Source organism: Solanum lycopersicum, chromosome 2 (assembly GCF_036512215.1).
Source record: "Solanum lycopersicum chromosome 2, SLM_r2.1".
NCBI lineage: Eukaryota > Viridiplantae > Streptophyta > Magnoliopsida > Solanales > Solanaceae > Solanum > Solanum lycopersicum.
Window position 1 is genome coordinate 54,322,600 of NC_090801.1, and position 15,045 is coordinate 54,337,644.

Consider the following 15,045-nt stretch of genomic DNA (forward strand, 5'->3'; position numbering starts at 1 on the left):
GCGGCCAGCCTCAACTTTTACAAAATAGGGGACAAGATGTCACTGGACCAATTCTCTCTGACAGGAAAAGGATTTGCCAATTAGCAAAAACTCAATCAATACTGTTACTTGTGGTGGTTGACAATCAAAATTCAACAACTTAGATTGAGAAATTAGAAATATACGGAAAGACTTGCATACAAATATTATTTTACTCAACCAAAGGAATGCTTTTGCAACAGCAAAACTAGGCTGTTGTCTTCTTCGACGTTTGCTCTCACCTGGAAATATTCTGGAGATGGTTTCCAGTGTCGCAATGAATTGACAGAAGATGTCCTTTTTCAGGATGCATATATTTCCATCCGTCGTCGAGGATACATTATGTAGGAGATCTTCCATACAGATTAGCGTACACAGTTTTTGTGCGGTACACCAGAATCATGCTTAGAACAGCTGCAATAATGCAGATTCCTGACATTATCAAGGAAGTCAAGAAGAAGCAAATGGTACCTTCACACTTGAGAGGTTCATCAATGTTTAAGAAACTTGTCAAAACCGATGCCAAATTCAAGCTCCCTAGTCCTATCTGAGACTGATGAGCTTGCTTTTCAGCTTCCCTGTCATATATACTACTGGCAATAAGACCTGAAAATACTAATGAACCAGCTGGGTTGGCAATAGTGAGGAAATTGTACAAAGCCCCAAAATTCTTTAATCCAAACAATTCTGAAGCAGCAGCTGGCACAATCGCCCAATGAGCTCCATAACCAAGTCCAACCAAAAGAGTACCAATATACATAGCTCCAGGCCAACCCATAGCAAAGAAAAAATGACCAAAGGCCATCACAACTTGAGCAACCGCCATAGCTGCATGCCTTGGATATGCATTATCCCTGTTTGACAAAGGTCGTGTGAAGAGATTTATGAGATTTGAATTTTCATGTAAAGATAAGGTTCATACCTGACGATTATCTCAGAAAAGTATCCACCCCCAATTCGGCCAAGGAAGTTCCATATGCTGATCATGGAAACAAATACATGTGTGTTTTCATATCCTAAAGATTGGCTCATCTGTCCCAAGTTATCAATGACAGTCAAACCAGATCCAGAACCGAAAAGCAGTGAGAAAAACATAAGCCAGAAATCTGATTTTATTAAAGCCTGGACTAAAGTAAAGTCCTCTCCCCTACGAGGACCTCGTCTCCTTTTCACCCTCACAGCTCCTTCTGCAGCTGCTTGTGCTAGTCTCACTTGTAACTGCGCGATCCTTTTCTGCCTTTCTAAAGCAGGAAGCAAGTCTACTCCCTTTGGTTTCTCTTCTTCAACCTCACTAAATATAATTTCTTGACCATCGTAGTGTTCTGATCTGCCAGGACCTTGATCACCTGACCGAGATACAAGTGCCTCTTCTTCTGGTACTACTCTTGGCTCTTGAGTGAAACTCAAATAGATAGGGATCACAATAGGGATAATCAAGATGACAAATAGAATAGATGTGAGGATAATAATAGCATTTTGGCTAACATCGACTAAGTCTTCAACAATCATAACTCCCAATAAGTAAGAAGCTAAAATGAGGCATATACTGTAAACAAACGAAAAACTTAAACCATCAGAAGGCCTGACTTGTCTATGGCCTCCAACAGGCCTGATTATAAACATGAGAGCTATAATCACCATTGCTGGTCCAACCGCAATCACAAATATAAGTGAAGCGTGATCCGGGGAATGAATTACTGCATATATCTGAGTTATGATAGCACCACCTAAGCCAGCAAATCCCTTAAGAATCCCAACCACAGGACCGCGACTTTTCGGGAAATTTTGTACACAAGAGACTAAAGCTGCTGTGTTGAAGTAGGTTTCACCATTTGTTCCTATAAATATAAGAATACACATCTGCAGAGAAATGGTTAAACTTCAGCTGTTAGAGAAAACAAGGAATTTGTGACAATTTTGCACTCTAGTAGACACTAATAAGTTATGCCCAATTGATGTCATGGATAAGACATAATTCATTATGATAATCAGCAAAATAGGGACTGAGTTCAAGTGTAAACTTTGGTACTATGCCTCAATTCCAATCAAGCACAGTTGAGCCGCATGGAAAATGTATAAAATTACAAAAAAAAAAAAAAGTTTTGGATAATAAAACATTAATTTAGTTAAAGTGTGTCTCTGAAATTTCAATCATAATCTACCAGATATTTATGTATTATGTATATATATACACATACATATTTTCCTAAAATTCGGAGACACAGATGCAATTTAAATAGCCCTTTGGTAACATGTAAGGTATCAACTTGGACAGAAGCACTTGTGTCTCCATTCGATAATAGGAAAGTACACTTGTTACCTTTATTTTTAAGGCACAAATGCTTGTCTAACATTTACTATTACGATTTACGGGGTATATATATATATATAGTATTCCAACTTAGTTTTTACAAATTCTTCTTTAAAATAGAAATGTCAAGACTAGAAAAAAAGAAAAGCAGAATAAAAGTAAATTCAAAATTTGAAATTTATGAATTCTTATAATAATTTCAAATTAAGTTGAGTTCCCACTTAAATATTTATAAAATATTAGTGAATTTTTCAATACACTTTGTAGCTAAAACTTTGGATATGCCCCAGACAGAAACATGAAATTCGACTTTGTAGCCACTTGAGCTCGACGCATTTTGAGATGGCAAGAATGCCACAAAAAAACTTTTTAAAAATTAGTTTTTGTGTTTGACAAAGTAAAAATAAAATTTTTTTGGTGACAATTCAATTAATTTAATGCATATCATATAAAAAAATGGGAACTTTTCAACGTCCAACTATAGCAAAAATGAGTGGACAGCAAGAGCCTCGTTTCAAAGAAAACTCATAAAGATAGAGTTGCGTTCACTACGAAAGAAAAATATTTTTAGAAATTTTTATATTCAATTCATAAGCAAAAAAAAGAAAAGAATTAATAATATATACGTTTCTTATTTATTTTTTGTGTTTGATAGTATAAGTAAAGAAAAAAAAATGAAGATGAGATGTATTATAAGTTGACAAGAACACAGTCGATTGAATCACTTGTATAACTTATTTTAAGCTTCAACTAAAAGAAAGATCATTTTCTATATTTCAAGTTATGAAGAAAAAAAAATTAAATAAAACATTTTCTGAAAAATATTTTTCGATTAGAAACTTTTGAAATGAAGATGAATGAAGAAGGGTGGTTTACTCACAGCCCATAATGGCAAAGGTTCAGTTCTTCGAGTCACAATAAGCCAAAGCCAACCATATCCAATAAAATTCTGAATAGCACCCACAAGAAGTGCAGCCCATAAAGGCAAAATTTCACACAAAGTAGCAGCTAAAAATCCAACACTATCACCCAAATCTTTAGCCACGCCCAATCGAGCAATCTGTTTCTGATTGTAATTCAGAGAGATTTTAATTACTGGAGAAATACTGCCGAATAAGTATCCAAGTCCCGCACAAGTTTGAATCCACATTGCAGCAACGAACACCAGCCATCTGTTATGAAAAAAATAGCCAAATCTTTGTTTCAAATAAATTGTCATGGATTCAGATCGAGAGCTTCAGATTTTTTATATCTTCAACTTCAAAATTCTTGTTTTATCAATGAATGAAGTTGGGCTGTGTGGGGATACGTTGCGTTTGATTACTCTCTTTTTTTGATGAGAAGAGATCAGATGAGCACAGCTAGGTATAAGCTAAAGCCTCCTTTCTTAATTCGTGTGATGGGATATGGACTCGTTCATTTATAATCTCAACTTATTTGAACATAACTTTCAACTCATTTGAACATAACTTTTGAGTACGTATAACTTTTAAGCGATTAATTAAGTGTCTGTTTGTATTGATTTATTTTTATTATTTTAAAACTAAAATAATGTTAAATGTTATAAATCCATTGAATTGTGTGGATTGTCCTTTAGATTTACTCAAGACTTAATTGTATTCATGTATACATGTTCCCAAGGTGATAAGAATCATTTGGATAACTATGTACCTACTAATTGGACATTTATCATGGGGGCCTTTGGGGTGATATCTCAACTCTATAAATAGAGATATCATTCACCTTTTGTAATACATACTCGAATAAGAAAATTATCTCCTCTATCTTATACTTCTTGTCTTTTTCTTCTTATATTCTGAGCTTTCTTTACAACACGTTATCAGCACGAAGTTGCTACTTGCAAAGGTATTATATATAAATATTTTTATTTGATTCACATATTCTCTCATAATTTCATTATGTCGAATTTATCCAAACTTGAGTTTGTGGCATTAGATATTTCTGGAAAGAATTATCTTTCATGGGTACTCGATGCTGAGATTCACTTGGCTGCTAAAGGTCTTGATGCCACTATTACTCAGGGAAATGAAGCATCGAGTCAAGATAAGGCGAAAGCTATGATTTTCCTTCGTCATCATCTTGATGAGGGCCTGAAGATTGAATATCTGACGGTGAAAGATCCACTTGAATTGTGGACTGATTTAAAGGGGAGATATGACCACCTAAAGGCAACAGTGTTGCCAAGAGCTCGTTATGAGTGGATGCATTTACGGTTTCAAGATTTTAAGACCGTAATTGAATACAACTCTGCTGTATTCAGGATAACCTCCCAGTTAAAATTATGTGGGGAGACTATAAAAGATGAGGACATGTTGGAAAAGACACTTACTACTTTCCATGCCTCAAATGTGATATTGCAGCAACAATATCATGAAAAGGGTTTTCAGAAATATTCTGAACTAATTTCATGTCTTTTGGTGGCTGAGCAACATAATGCTCTTTTAATGAAAAATCATGAAGCTCGTCCCACTGGAGCTGCTCCATTATCGGAGGCAAATGTAGTGGAAGCACGTGATCAATCTGAAGTAAAAAGAGATGATCATCGGGGCTATAATAATGCACGGGGACGTGACAAAAATAAAAGATGATACACTAATCGTCAAGGTGGTGGTCATAATAAAAGGGAGAACAACATGAGTTCTCAAAATAACCCCTCAAAAAGTAATTGTCGTCGTTGTGGCATGAAAGGCCATTGGAAGAATGAATGTCACACACATGAACATTTTGTAAGGCTCTATCAAAATTCCTTTAAAAAGAAAGGAAATAAAAGTGGTGCTTCCTCTTCCAATGCTCGAGCTGAGTCACATATGACTCTTAAAGATGATGATAAGCCGGGAACATCTCAAAAATATGATAAGGATATTGAAGCAAATTTGGCTTTAAAGGATGATGTTTTTGATGGCCTTGGTGACATTACTCATATGGAAGTTGATGACTTCTTTGGAGAACGAAACTGATGTTTGATCTTTTAGCTGGGGAATGAAGTCTGTTAATATATTACTTATGTATTTTTAATTATTATGTTATTCATGTTGAAGTATTTATATTTCCGTTGTTAGTTTTGTTTCTTCCTTCTTTTGATGTTTTTTATTTTAATGAAAATTAATAGAAATCCCCAGTTGACAGTTGGATTCAAGATGAGTAATGGAGATGTATGCCTTCTTGATAATGCTACAACGCATACAATATTAAAAGAAAAGAAATACTTTTCTAATTTGGTTATGAAAATGGCATATGTCAACACAATATCAGGTAGTACAAAATTAATTGAGGGCTCTGGAAGAGCGACCTTATTACTACCTGGAGGGACAATATTAAGCATTGATAATGCATTATATTGTAGTAAGTCTCAAAGAAACTTATTAAGTTTCAAAGTTATTCGCCAAAATGGCTATCATGTTGAGACGGCTAATGAAGGAAAGGTTGAATACCTTTACATTACTACAATTAATGTTGAGAAGAAAATTGTGCATGAAAAATTACCTGCATTTTCTTCTGGGTTGTACTATACAAGTATAAGTATAGTTGAATCACATGCCATAGTAAACAAAAGGTTTACTAATTTTAATGATTTTATCATTTGGCATGACCGGTTGGGCCATCCTGGATTTAATATGATGCGCAAAATCATTGAGAATTCACATGGACACACCTTAAAGAGCCCAAATATCCTTCAATCAAAGGAATTCTCTTGTGCTGCTTGTTCTCAAGGAAAGTTGATCATTAAACCATCAACAGTTAAGGTTGGAATTGAATTCCCTGCGTTTCTGGAACGTATATAGGGTGATATACGTGGACCAATTCAACCTGCATGTGGACCCTTTAAATATTATATGGTCTTGATAGATGCTTCTACAAGATGGTCACATGTGTGTCTATTATCAACTCGCAACATGGCTTTTGCGAGATTGCTGGCTCAAATAATAATATTGAAAGCACAATTTCCAGACTATACAATAAAGACAATCCGTCTAGATAATGCTGGTGAGTTTACATCTCAGGCATTTAATGATTATTGTATGTCTACTGGTATAACTGTTGAACATCCAGTTGCGCATGTTCACACTCAAAACGGTCTAGCAAAATCATTGATTAAACGTCTGCAATTGATAGCTAGACCATTACTAATGAGAACAAAGTTATCCGTGTCTATGTGGGGGCATGCTATTTTGCATGCAGCAACACTTGTGCGCATAAGGCCAACCAATTATCATGAATTCTCCCCATTACAATTGACTTTTGGTCAAGAGCCAAACATTTCCCATCTTAGAGTTTTTGGATGTGCGGTGTATGTCCCAATTGCTCCACCACAACGCACAAAGATGGGGCAGCAAAGAAGGTTGGAAGGTTGGGGATATATGTTGGGTATGAATCTCCTTCAATCATAAAATATTTGGAGCCTATGACTGGAGATTTATTTAAGGCAAGATTTGCTGATTGTCATTTTGATGAATCAGTATATCCAACATTAGGGGGAGAACATAAGTCATTGGGAAAAGAGATAGATTGGAATTCATCATCTCTATCTCATCTGGATCCTCGAACAAACCAATGTGAGCAAGAAGTTCAAAGAATAATTTATTTGCAAAACATTGCAAATCAGCTACCACATGCATTTACGAATCTTCCAAGGATTACTAAATCGCATATTCCAGCTGTTAATGCTCCAGTTCGAGTTGATATCCCGACGGGACAAATTGTTAAGGCAAATGAGTCTAGACCACATTTGAAGCGTGGTAGACCAATTGGTTCCAAGGATAAAAATCCTCGAAAGAGAAAAGGAATAAATGATCAAGATGATCATGGGTTGAAAGAAATTTCTCAAGATGAGACCCAAGTCATAACACATGATGATGAGGAGGTTCGAACTTCTGAAAATAATGAAATTTCAATGAATTATGTCTCGACGAGAAAGTTGTGGAACCGAAATAATATTGTGATTGACAACATATTTGCCTATAATGTTGCTATTGAAATAATGCAACAAGATGAAGTTTTTGAGCCAAAATCTGTTCACGAATGTAGACAGAGAAATGATTGGCCAAAATGGAAGGATGCAATTCAAGCTGAATTGGCTTCACTAGAAAAACGTGAAGTTTTTGGACCAATAATCCGAACACCTGAAGGTATCAAGCCAGTGGGGTACAAATGGGTTTTTGTACGAAAAAAGAAATGAGAAAGGTGAAGTCATGAGATATAAGGCCCGACTCGTTGCTCAAGGTTTTTCTCAAAGACCTGGCATTGATTATATGGAGACATATTCTCCAGTGGTAGATGCAATCACCTTTAGATATCTCATAAATCTGGCAGTTCATGAAAAACTTGAAATGCGTCTAATGGACGTTGTCACAGCCTATCTATATGGCTCATTGGACCACAACATTTTCATGAAAATTCCTGAAGCATTTAAAGTGCCTGAAACATACAAAGATTCAAGAGAAACTTGTTCAATAAAGCTTCAGAAATCTCTGTATGGACTGAAATAATCAGGAAGGATGTGGTACAATCGTTTGAGTGAATATTTGTTAAAGAAAGGGTACAAAAATGACCCGATTTGTCCCTGCATTTTCAGTAAATGGTTGGGGTCTGAATTTGTAATAATAGCTGTGTATGTTGATGATTTGAACATCATTGGAACTCGTAAAGAGCTTTTAGAAGCTGTTGAGTGTCTGAAAAGACAAAATTTTATCTTGGTCTACAGATTGAGAATTTGTCAAATGGAATACGTGTTCATCAATCAACGTACACAGAAAAGATACTAAAGCGTTTTTACATGGATAACTCACATCCATTGAGTACTCCAATGGTGGTAAGATCGCTTGACATCAATACAGATCCATTTCGACCTCAAGAGAATGATGAAGAGCTTCTTGGTGATGAAACTCCTTATCTTAGTGCAATCGGGGCACTAATGTACCTTGCTAACAATACTCGACCAGATATCTGTTTTGCAGTAAGTCTACTGGCAAGATTCAGTTCCTCCCCAACAAAAAGACATTGGAATGGTGTTAAACACATACTTCGATATCTTCGAGGGACCATGGACATGGGTTTATTCTATTCCAATGAATCCAAATCAGAATTGATTGGTTACGCAGATGCAGGGTATTTATCAGATCAGCATAAAGCTCGATCACAAACAGGCTATTTGTTTACATGTGGAGACACGGCAATATCTTGGCGATCAATGAAGCAAACATTGGTAGCCACTTCTTCAAATCATGCAGAAATAATAGCCATCCATGAAGCAAGTCGAGAGTGCGTCTGGTTGAGATCAATGACCCATCATATTTAGAAAAATGTGTGGTTTTTCTTTGAAAAAGAATATACCAACCACAATGTATGAAGATAATGCTGCATGTATAGCTCAATTGAAAGGAGGATACATCAAAGGAGACCAGACAAAGCATATCTCACCAAAGTTCTTTTTCACGCATGATCTTCAACAAAATGGTGAGATAGAAGTTCAACAAATTCGTTCAAGTGATAATCTTGCTGATTTATTCACTAAGGCATTGCCAACATCAACATTTGAGAAGTTGAGATACAAGATTGGAATGCGCCGTCTCCGAGATATCAAGTAAAGTTTTCATCAGGGGGAGCGAAATACGCGTTGTACTCTTTTCCTTAACTATGGTTTTGTCCCAAGTTGGGTTTTCCTGGTAAGGTTTTTAATGAGGCAACATTCAAAGCGTATTATGAGATATGTGTACTCTTTTTCCTTCTCTAGGCTTTTTCCCACTGGGTTTTTCCTAGTAAGGTTTTAACGAGGCACATAATCTATGGACATCCAAGGGGGAGTGTTATAAATCCATTGAATTGTGTGGATTGTCCTTTAGATTTACTCAAGACTTAATTGTATTCATGTATACATGTTCCCAAGGTGATAAGAATCATTTGGATAACTATGTACCTACTAATTGGACATTTATCATGGGGGCCTTTGGGGTGATATCTCAACTCTATAAATAGAGATATCATTCACCTTTTGTAATACATACTCGAATAAGAAAATTATCTCCTCTATCTTATACTTCTTGTCTTTTTCTTCTTATATTCTGAGCTTTCTTTACAACATTAAAATATTTATAAGCATTTATTTTATAGTTAAATAACAAAAATAAATCATAAGTTAGAAATCTTTATAGGGATTAATATACCTATTGGTAATGTAACAATGAGAATAGTATTTAAACCTCTAGTAACATGTGTTTTCTTAAAATATATGGTTGTAGCTATAATTTAAGTTGTCTTGTTTGTATAATTCGCAGGTACATTTGTATTATTAAACTATTTTTGTTTAAACTCAAAATAATAAATTTATACAAACACAAACATCTAAATTTTAAACATGTATACGATTATATTATACAATATTCAATTATACATAAGTTGGACATATTATATTATACACATTCTGAATTATACAAATATTCGAATTACACAGACTCAAAACCCTTGTCCGCATAATTATCGCTGAATGTTTGATTGCTAAAATTATAAAGTAGTTAACTATAATAGTATATGTCTGCTTATCCATATAATTTTCCTATTATAAATTTCTTCTTAAGATTGTTGAGGTATGATTATATATAACAATATACAATGATCTAAGCTGAGCATTATGAATTTATAATTAAAAATATTTGAAATAAATCAAATTAAAGGCACCTTTGATAAACATGAATTAAATATGTAACAACTGCTCAAACAAGTTATCCTATTTTATTTGCACGGTTATAGTCTGTTTAATATAATTAAGGCATTTCTCTTTTCAAAAATTAGTAAGTCTTTAAATTTCTATTTTATCCTTATTAGTTAACTTAAGTTTAGTTTAATACTCACATGATACACTGGTTTTTGTTGTTTTTATTTTTATAGAAAAAGAGCGAAAATGAAAGATATATATTAACTGCATAAATAGGTATGTTTAAATCAAAGCTAATTAATACATAATATGTGTTAAACTATACATGCTTATCATTTAACAATAGTTAAATAATGTAACTTTATTAAATTATTTATTTATAATAAATTATAGTAGTTTGATGATGTAAAAAAAATGAATTTTGAGCTTAAATCAATTCTAAAAATTAGCTTCTATCAAAAAGATTGTCAAAAATCTTATAAGAGAACTATTTATCACTTTTATCTGATATGAGATTTTTTAACACAACAACATCATATTTAAAATTAAATATTAAAATCCAACATTATTATACAATAATTGAGATAAATCTTACTCTAGCTACTAACACGATAAATAAGTAGTTGGACCTATTCAAACTCAAACTAACTCCGTCGAGAAAGATGACCCAAGTCTAGCTTTCATTCAATCGTGTCTCTCTTAACCTGATGTAAACACACGATGAGATTAGGGAAAATCACTATTTTCTCATTTAAAATGAGTAGTAGCTATATTAACTAATATTATGATTGAATTAATGTGAAAAGAAAAAATTAACAATTGTTTTATATGGATGGTTGTTATCCGTTGTATTGTTTGTTAAAATATATTGTTATTTTGTTTGTTACTTAAATTATAGAAAATTATATCTTTATCATTTAAATTTATTGTTAGATAATAACAAAAAGACTCATTTTATGTAATAATCGATTTGGTATGGTCACGTCATTATCATAATATATATTCTTCTCATTTTATCTATATTTATTATTGAGAAAAAGGACGGCCTCGAACGTTGATAAATGGTACGTATATATCCTCCATTATACTTCGCGTCCACCTAAGCCCCTACTGTCCAATTAATTATCGGTACACATATGCCCTCTCACTAACGACCCCCTCATTTCGTACACGTATCTTAATCCTAATAAACTACCCGTTTGACCTTTCTTTTTAACCCATAAACCAACAACCCACCTCATAAACCCAGTACCCATCCAAATCCCTCTAAGATATATTCTAATGAAAACACTCAAATCTACCGTGTCCATTTCCTATCACACAAAACCCTAACCTCCATCAAGTTCGTCGATTCATAGCGTGTCCTTTAATTTCATCAAAGATATCCAAATATTTTATTCGAAAACAGAAAGCAAGAAAACTGTTATATAATCTTTTATATATTTCAAATATATTGTTCAAACCTGGTGTATAATACATCAAACTCAACTAAAATTTTGAGTGGAAGAAAAAGCAGGGACACAAAGCATTGAGTAGATGTTTATCAATTATTATCGATAAAGATGGGTTACCTATTTTTTTTTAACATAATAAAAGCTATAAACTACAAGTGGAGCCGCCTGTCTATCTATAATAATCTGTCCGGTATTCCTGTCCCACATGCCTATCACACATTTAATAATTAAAATAACTTCATCAGAATTTTCACAATCAAACATGACATAAACGTTTAATTATATTTTCACTGATTTTTTTGGCCTTTTAGTAAATTGTTGAAAATTTAAGATAAATATATTTATTTTTTCACGAATAGCTATATTCTTATCATTTTTTTATCAATTGATCACTTTTCATTATGTAAAAGGCTTGAGAAATCATAAATAAAAAGATAATTTAGTTAGTCCGCTGATTAAAAAACTTCTTGAAATTCTACTGGCAAATGTAAACACTCTTAGGGGTCGTTCGATCGAATGTGTTAGGAAAAATAGTACATGCATTAGCCTTGTGTATTATCAGTACCTTATTTGGTATCCTTTTCTAACATATGTATAATTGTTATATTGCTAATACCATAAAATTTCTAGGTACTAGCAATGCAACGGCTTTAATGCATGTAAAAACTCAATTAAGGACTTAATTACACATTAAAACCTTTTTTTACATCATTTCCACCGTGAAAATGAAGGGTATCTTTATAAGTAATTTTTTTATTGATGAATCAAACCAAACAATGCATAAAAATAATGTTTTTCTATTTAGAGTCCTTTTGAATTAAATTAAAGAATTATTTTTAAGTTAAAAATTAAAAGTCAAACCGAAATGACTTTAACTCAAAAAATTAAAAGTAGTTAAAGACCTACTTTTGATTTTTAATTTTTAAAGTCATTTAAAGCTTATTTTAACTTGTTTTTAACTTTCCTAAACACTCTTCAGCTTATTTTAAGTCATTTTAACTTATTTAAAGATATTTTTATATTTGTTTAACACCTGCCAAAGTTTAAAATTGACTTAGAAGTAAATTTGATGAACTTTTAAATCAATTCTACACTATTTTTATTTTTTTGTTAGATGATCAACTAATATGAAATAACTATTTTTATAGTAATCATTAATAAAGGATAAAGATGAAAAATATAATTTAAATTATATCTTTAATGTATTCATTAATAAGTATATATTGCCTCACAATAATATAAATAGCGAAAATTCAAATTTTTTAACAAATTCAATTATTGAATCGTCCCTCAACCACATCAAAAGATTCCTTCTGAGAAGCAAGTCATTTCTGATTTGCTTTAAAATTTGAAATACATAGTATTCGAATTTGATTGACTTGACCAATTAAAGACCATTACTGAGTTGAGTTTTTTTTAAACACACTCATATGAAAAGTCGATTACATTTAAACTGATGTCAAAAATTGTATATTAGAGATAAAATATTTTTTAACAACGATAATTTTGTATTCAAGATAACTTGTACCCACATAAATACGGAACTTGATTAATTTAATTGATATTAAGTGATTTTCTTTCGAAAATCATTAGTTATTATCTTTAATATATTAGAAAAAAAAAGAACGTCATTATATAAAAAGATAAGTGTCAAAAACACATTTAAATTATTCTTTTTTATTTTTTATTTTTGTACCTAAACTAACTAAGTGGAGCCACCTGTCTATTTATAATAATATGACCTGTGTTTTCGTCGAGAAATCTACTTTTGATTTTTAATTTTTTAAAGTTATTTTTATTCTTTTTAAACACTCGCCAACTTATTTTATGTCATTTTAACTTATTTAAAGTTATTTTTATATTTATTAAATACTGTCAAAAGTTAAAAATTGATGTAAAAATAAATTTGATTAACTCTTAAGTCAATTCAAAATATCTTTTTAGTAAAATAATCAACTAATATTGAACAATTATTTTTTAGTATAGTGATCAACTAATATAGAATAGCGATAGAAAATATAGTTTAAATTATGTCTTTAAATGTATTCATTAATAAGTGTATGTTACCTCACAAATTAAATTAATACGAAAGTACAAATTCTCACAAGTGCGAATTTATACCTAAGTTTCATCTCTAATAGGAATTTTGATTTAAAAATGCATGTATATACATTGAAATTTGTGAGACTTTGCAAAACGTGTTCAATTTGAATTGAGACTTTATAATGTGTTTTTAGTTATGGTTAAATTTCTTGGAGACTCAACGCTAAATTTTAGTTCATATTTATATAAGGGTTACAAAATTCTCTTAAAAAGACATCTCGATGTATTCAAAGTCAAATTTAAATCATTTTAACCTTCAAATCATGGATAAATCTTATAAAATGAATAAAATTGTGTAGTCACCATTATTAATAAAATATTTTATATCTCATCAAATTTTATTTGTGTAGTTAATTTATTTTTCAGCGTTTAAAATTTGTTGCTGATAATGTGACGAGGCTCTACCTTCGTAAGCAGCATTATACTTTCATACCAAACAAGCGTTAAGCGTGAAATGATAATCGTTGGAAATTTGAAACTATTAACTTGTTGAATATAATCTGACGTGTTTAGCATAAACTGGTAAAAAAAAAAAGTAATAGCGTGTTTGGTTAATTTTTTAAAATCATTTTTTAAAAAAATAAAAAATTAAAAGTATTTTTACTGAGAAGTTATTTGTATTTGATTTATCTATTTTAGTTGTTAACTTGTCATGTATATTTTTGCTCTCTGTCTTATTGGCACCATTATCTTTTTTTTTTTTAAAAAAGAGTCATATTACTATGATAGAAATAATTTGACTTTAAAATTCTTTTTAAATTCTTAAGACCCGTTTGATAGACAATATTAGATAGAATACTCCATGGATTAATATTTAATCCATTTAATATATTGTTTGATTACTTTATTTTATTTAATCCATCAACTGCTCATACATACATCATATGTGATCTTATTTTATCGATAACTAACAAACCTTAGATAAGACTTCTAAATTACAAAAATATCTGTTTATTTAGTTTCCTAAATTGCTTTTGCAATTTGATTTTCTTTTTATTTATATTGAAATAATTATAAATATTTTTTTTTCAATTCTTCAAGTTTGTTAGTGTAATTTACTGATTTCCCCAATATTTTTTCTTTATTACTTTTTTTATTTTTTTAATTCAATATTGTTCGTCGATTAACCACTAGAACGAGTTTTTAAAAATAAACTTTAGGTATTAAATAATTTAAATAGTCTTAAATCTATGTTAAGTTTAAGAAATATTTGATCAACAAACAATTAAAAATACGTCGTGCCATCAAAGATCTCCTTATATATATATATATATATATATAGACTCTCCTTATCAGTTTTAATTGTTATGATTTTTTTTTAAGATTAAATTATAAAAATTTTGATTAACATTTTACGATTTTTTCCCATCATATTTGGACCCATTTTTCAAAATTTACCTATTACTTGACAGGATCAGCTTTCATCGTGGTAGGCGTTGAACTAGCTTTTTTTTTATATATATGAAAAGATCACTGAATCAAACAGACAA

The 15,045-nt window shown here is 31.5% G+C and overlaps 1 protein-coding gene across 1 annotated transcript; it reads right to left on the minus strand.

Moving 5' to 3' along the window:
• Window positions 1–58: 58 nt before the first annotated feature.
• Window positions 59–3,781, minus strand: LOC101247492 (protein NUCLEAR FUSION DEFECTIVE 4). The gene is made up of 3 exons (XM_004233244.5): window positions 3,210–3,781; window positions 941–1,878; window positions 59–872 (listed from the first exon to the last, which is right to left on the minus strand). Exons 1-3 carry the CDS (start codon window positions 3,546–3,548, stop codon window positions 359–361), a joined length of 1,791 nt encoding a protein of 596 aa, XP_004233292.2. The 5' UTR covers window positions 3,549–3,781; the 3' UTR covers window positions 59–358.
• Window positions 3,782–15,045: the final 11,264 nt, after the last annotated feature.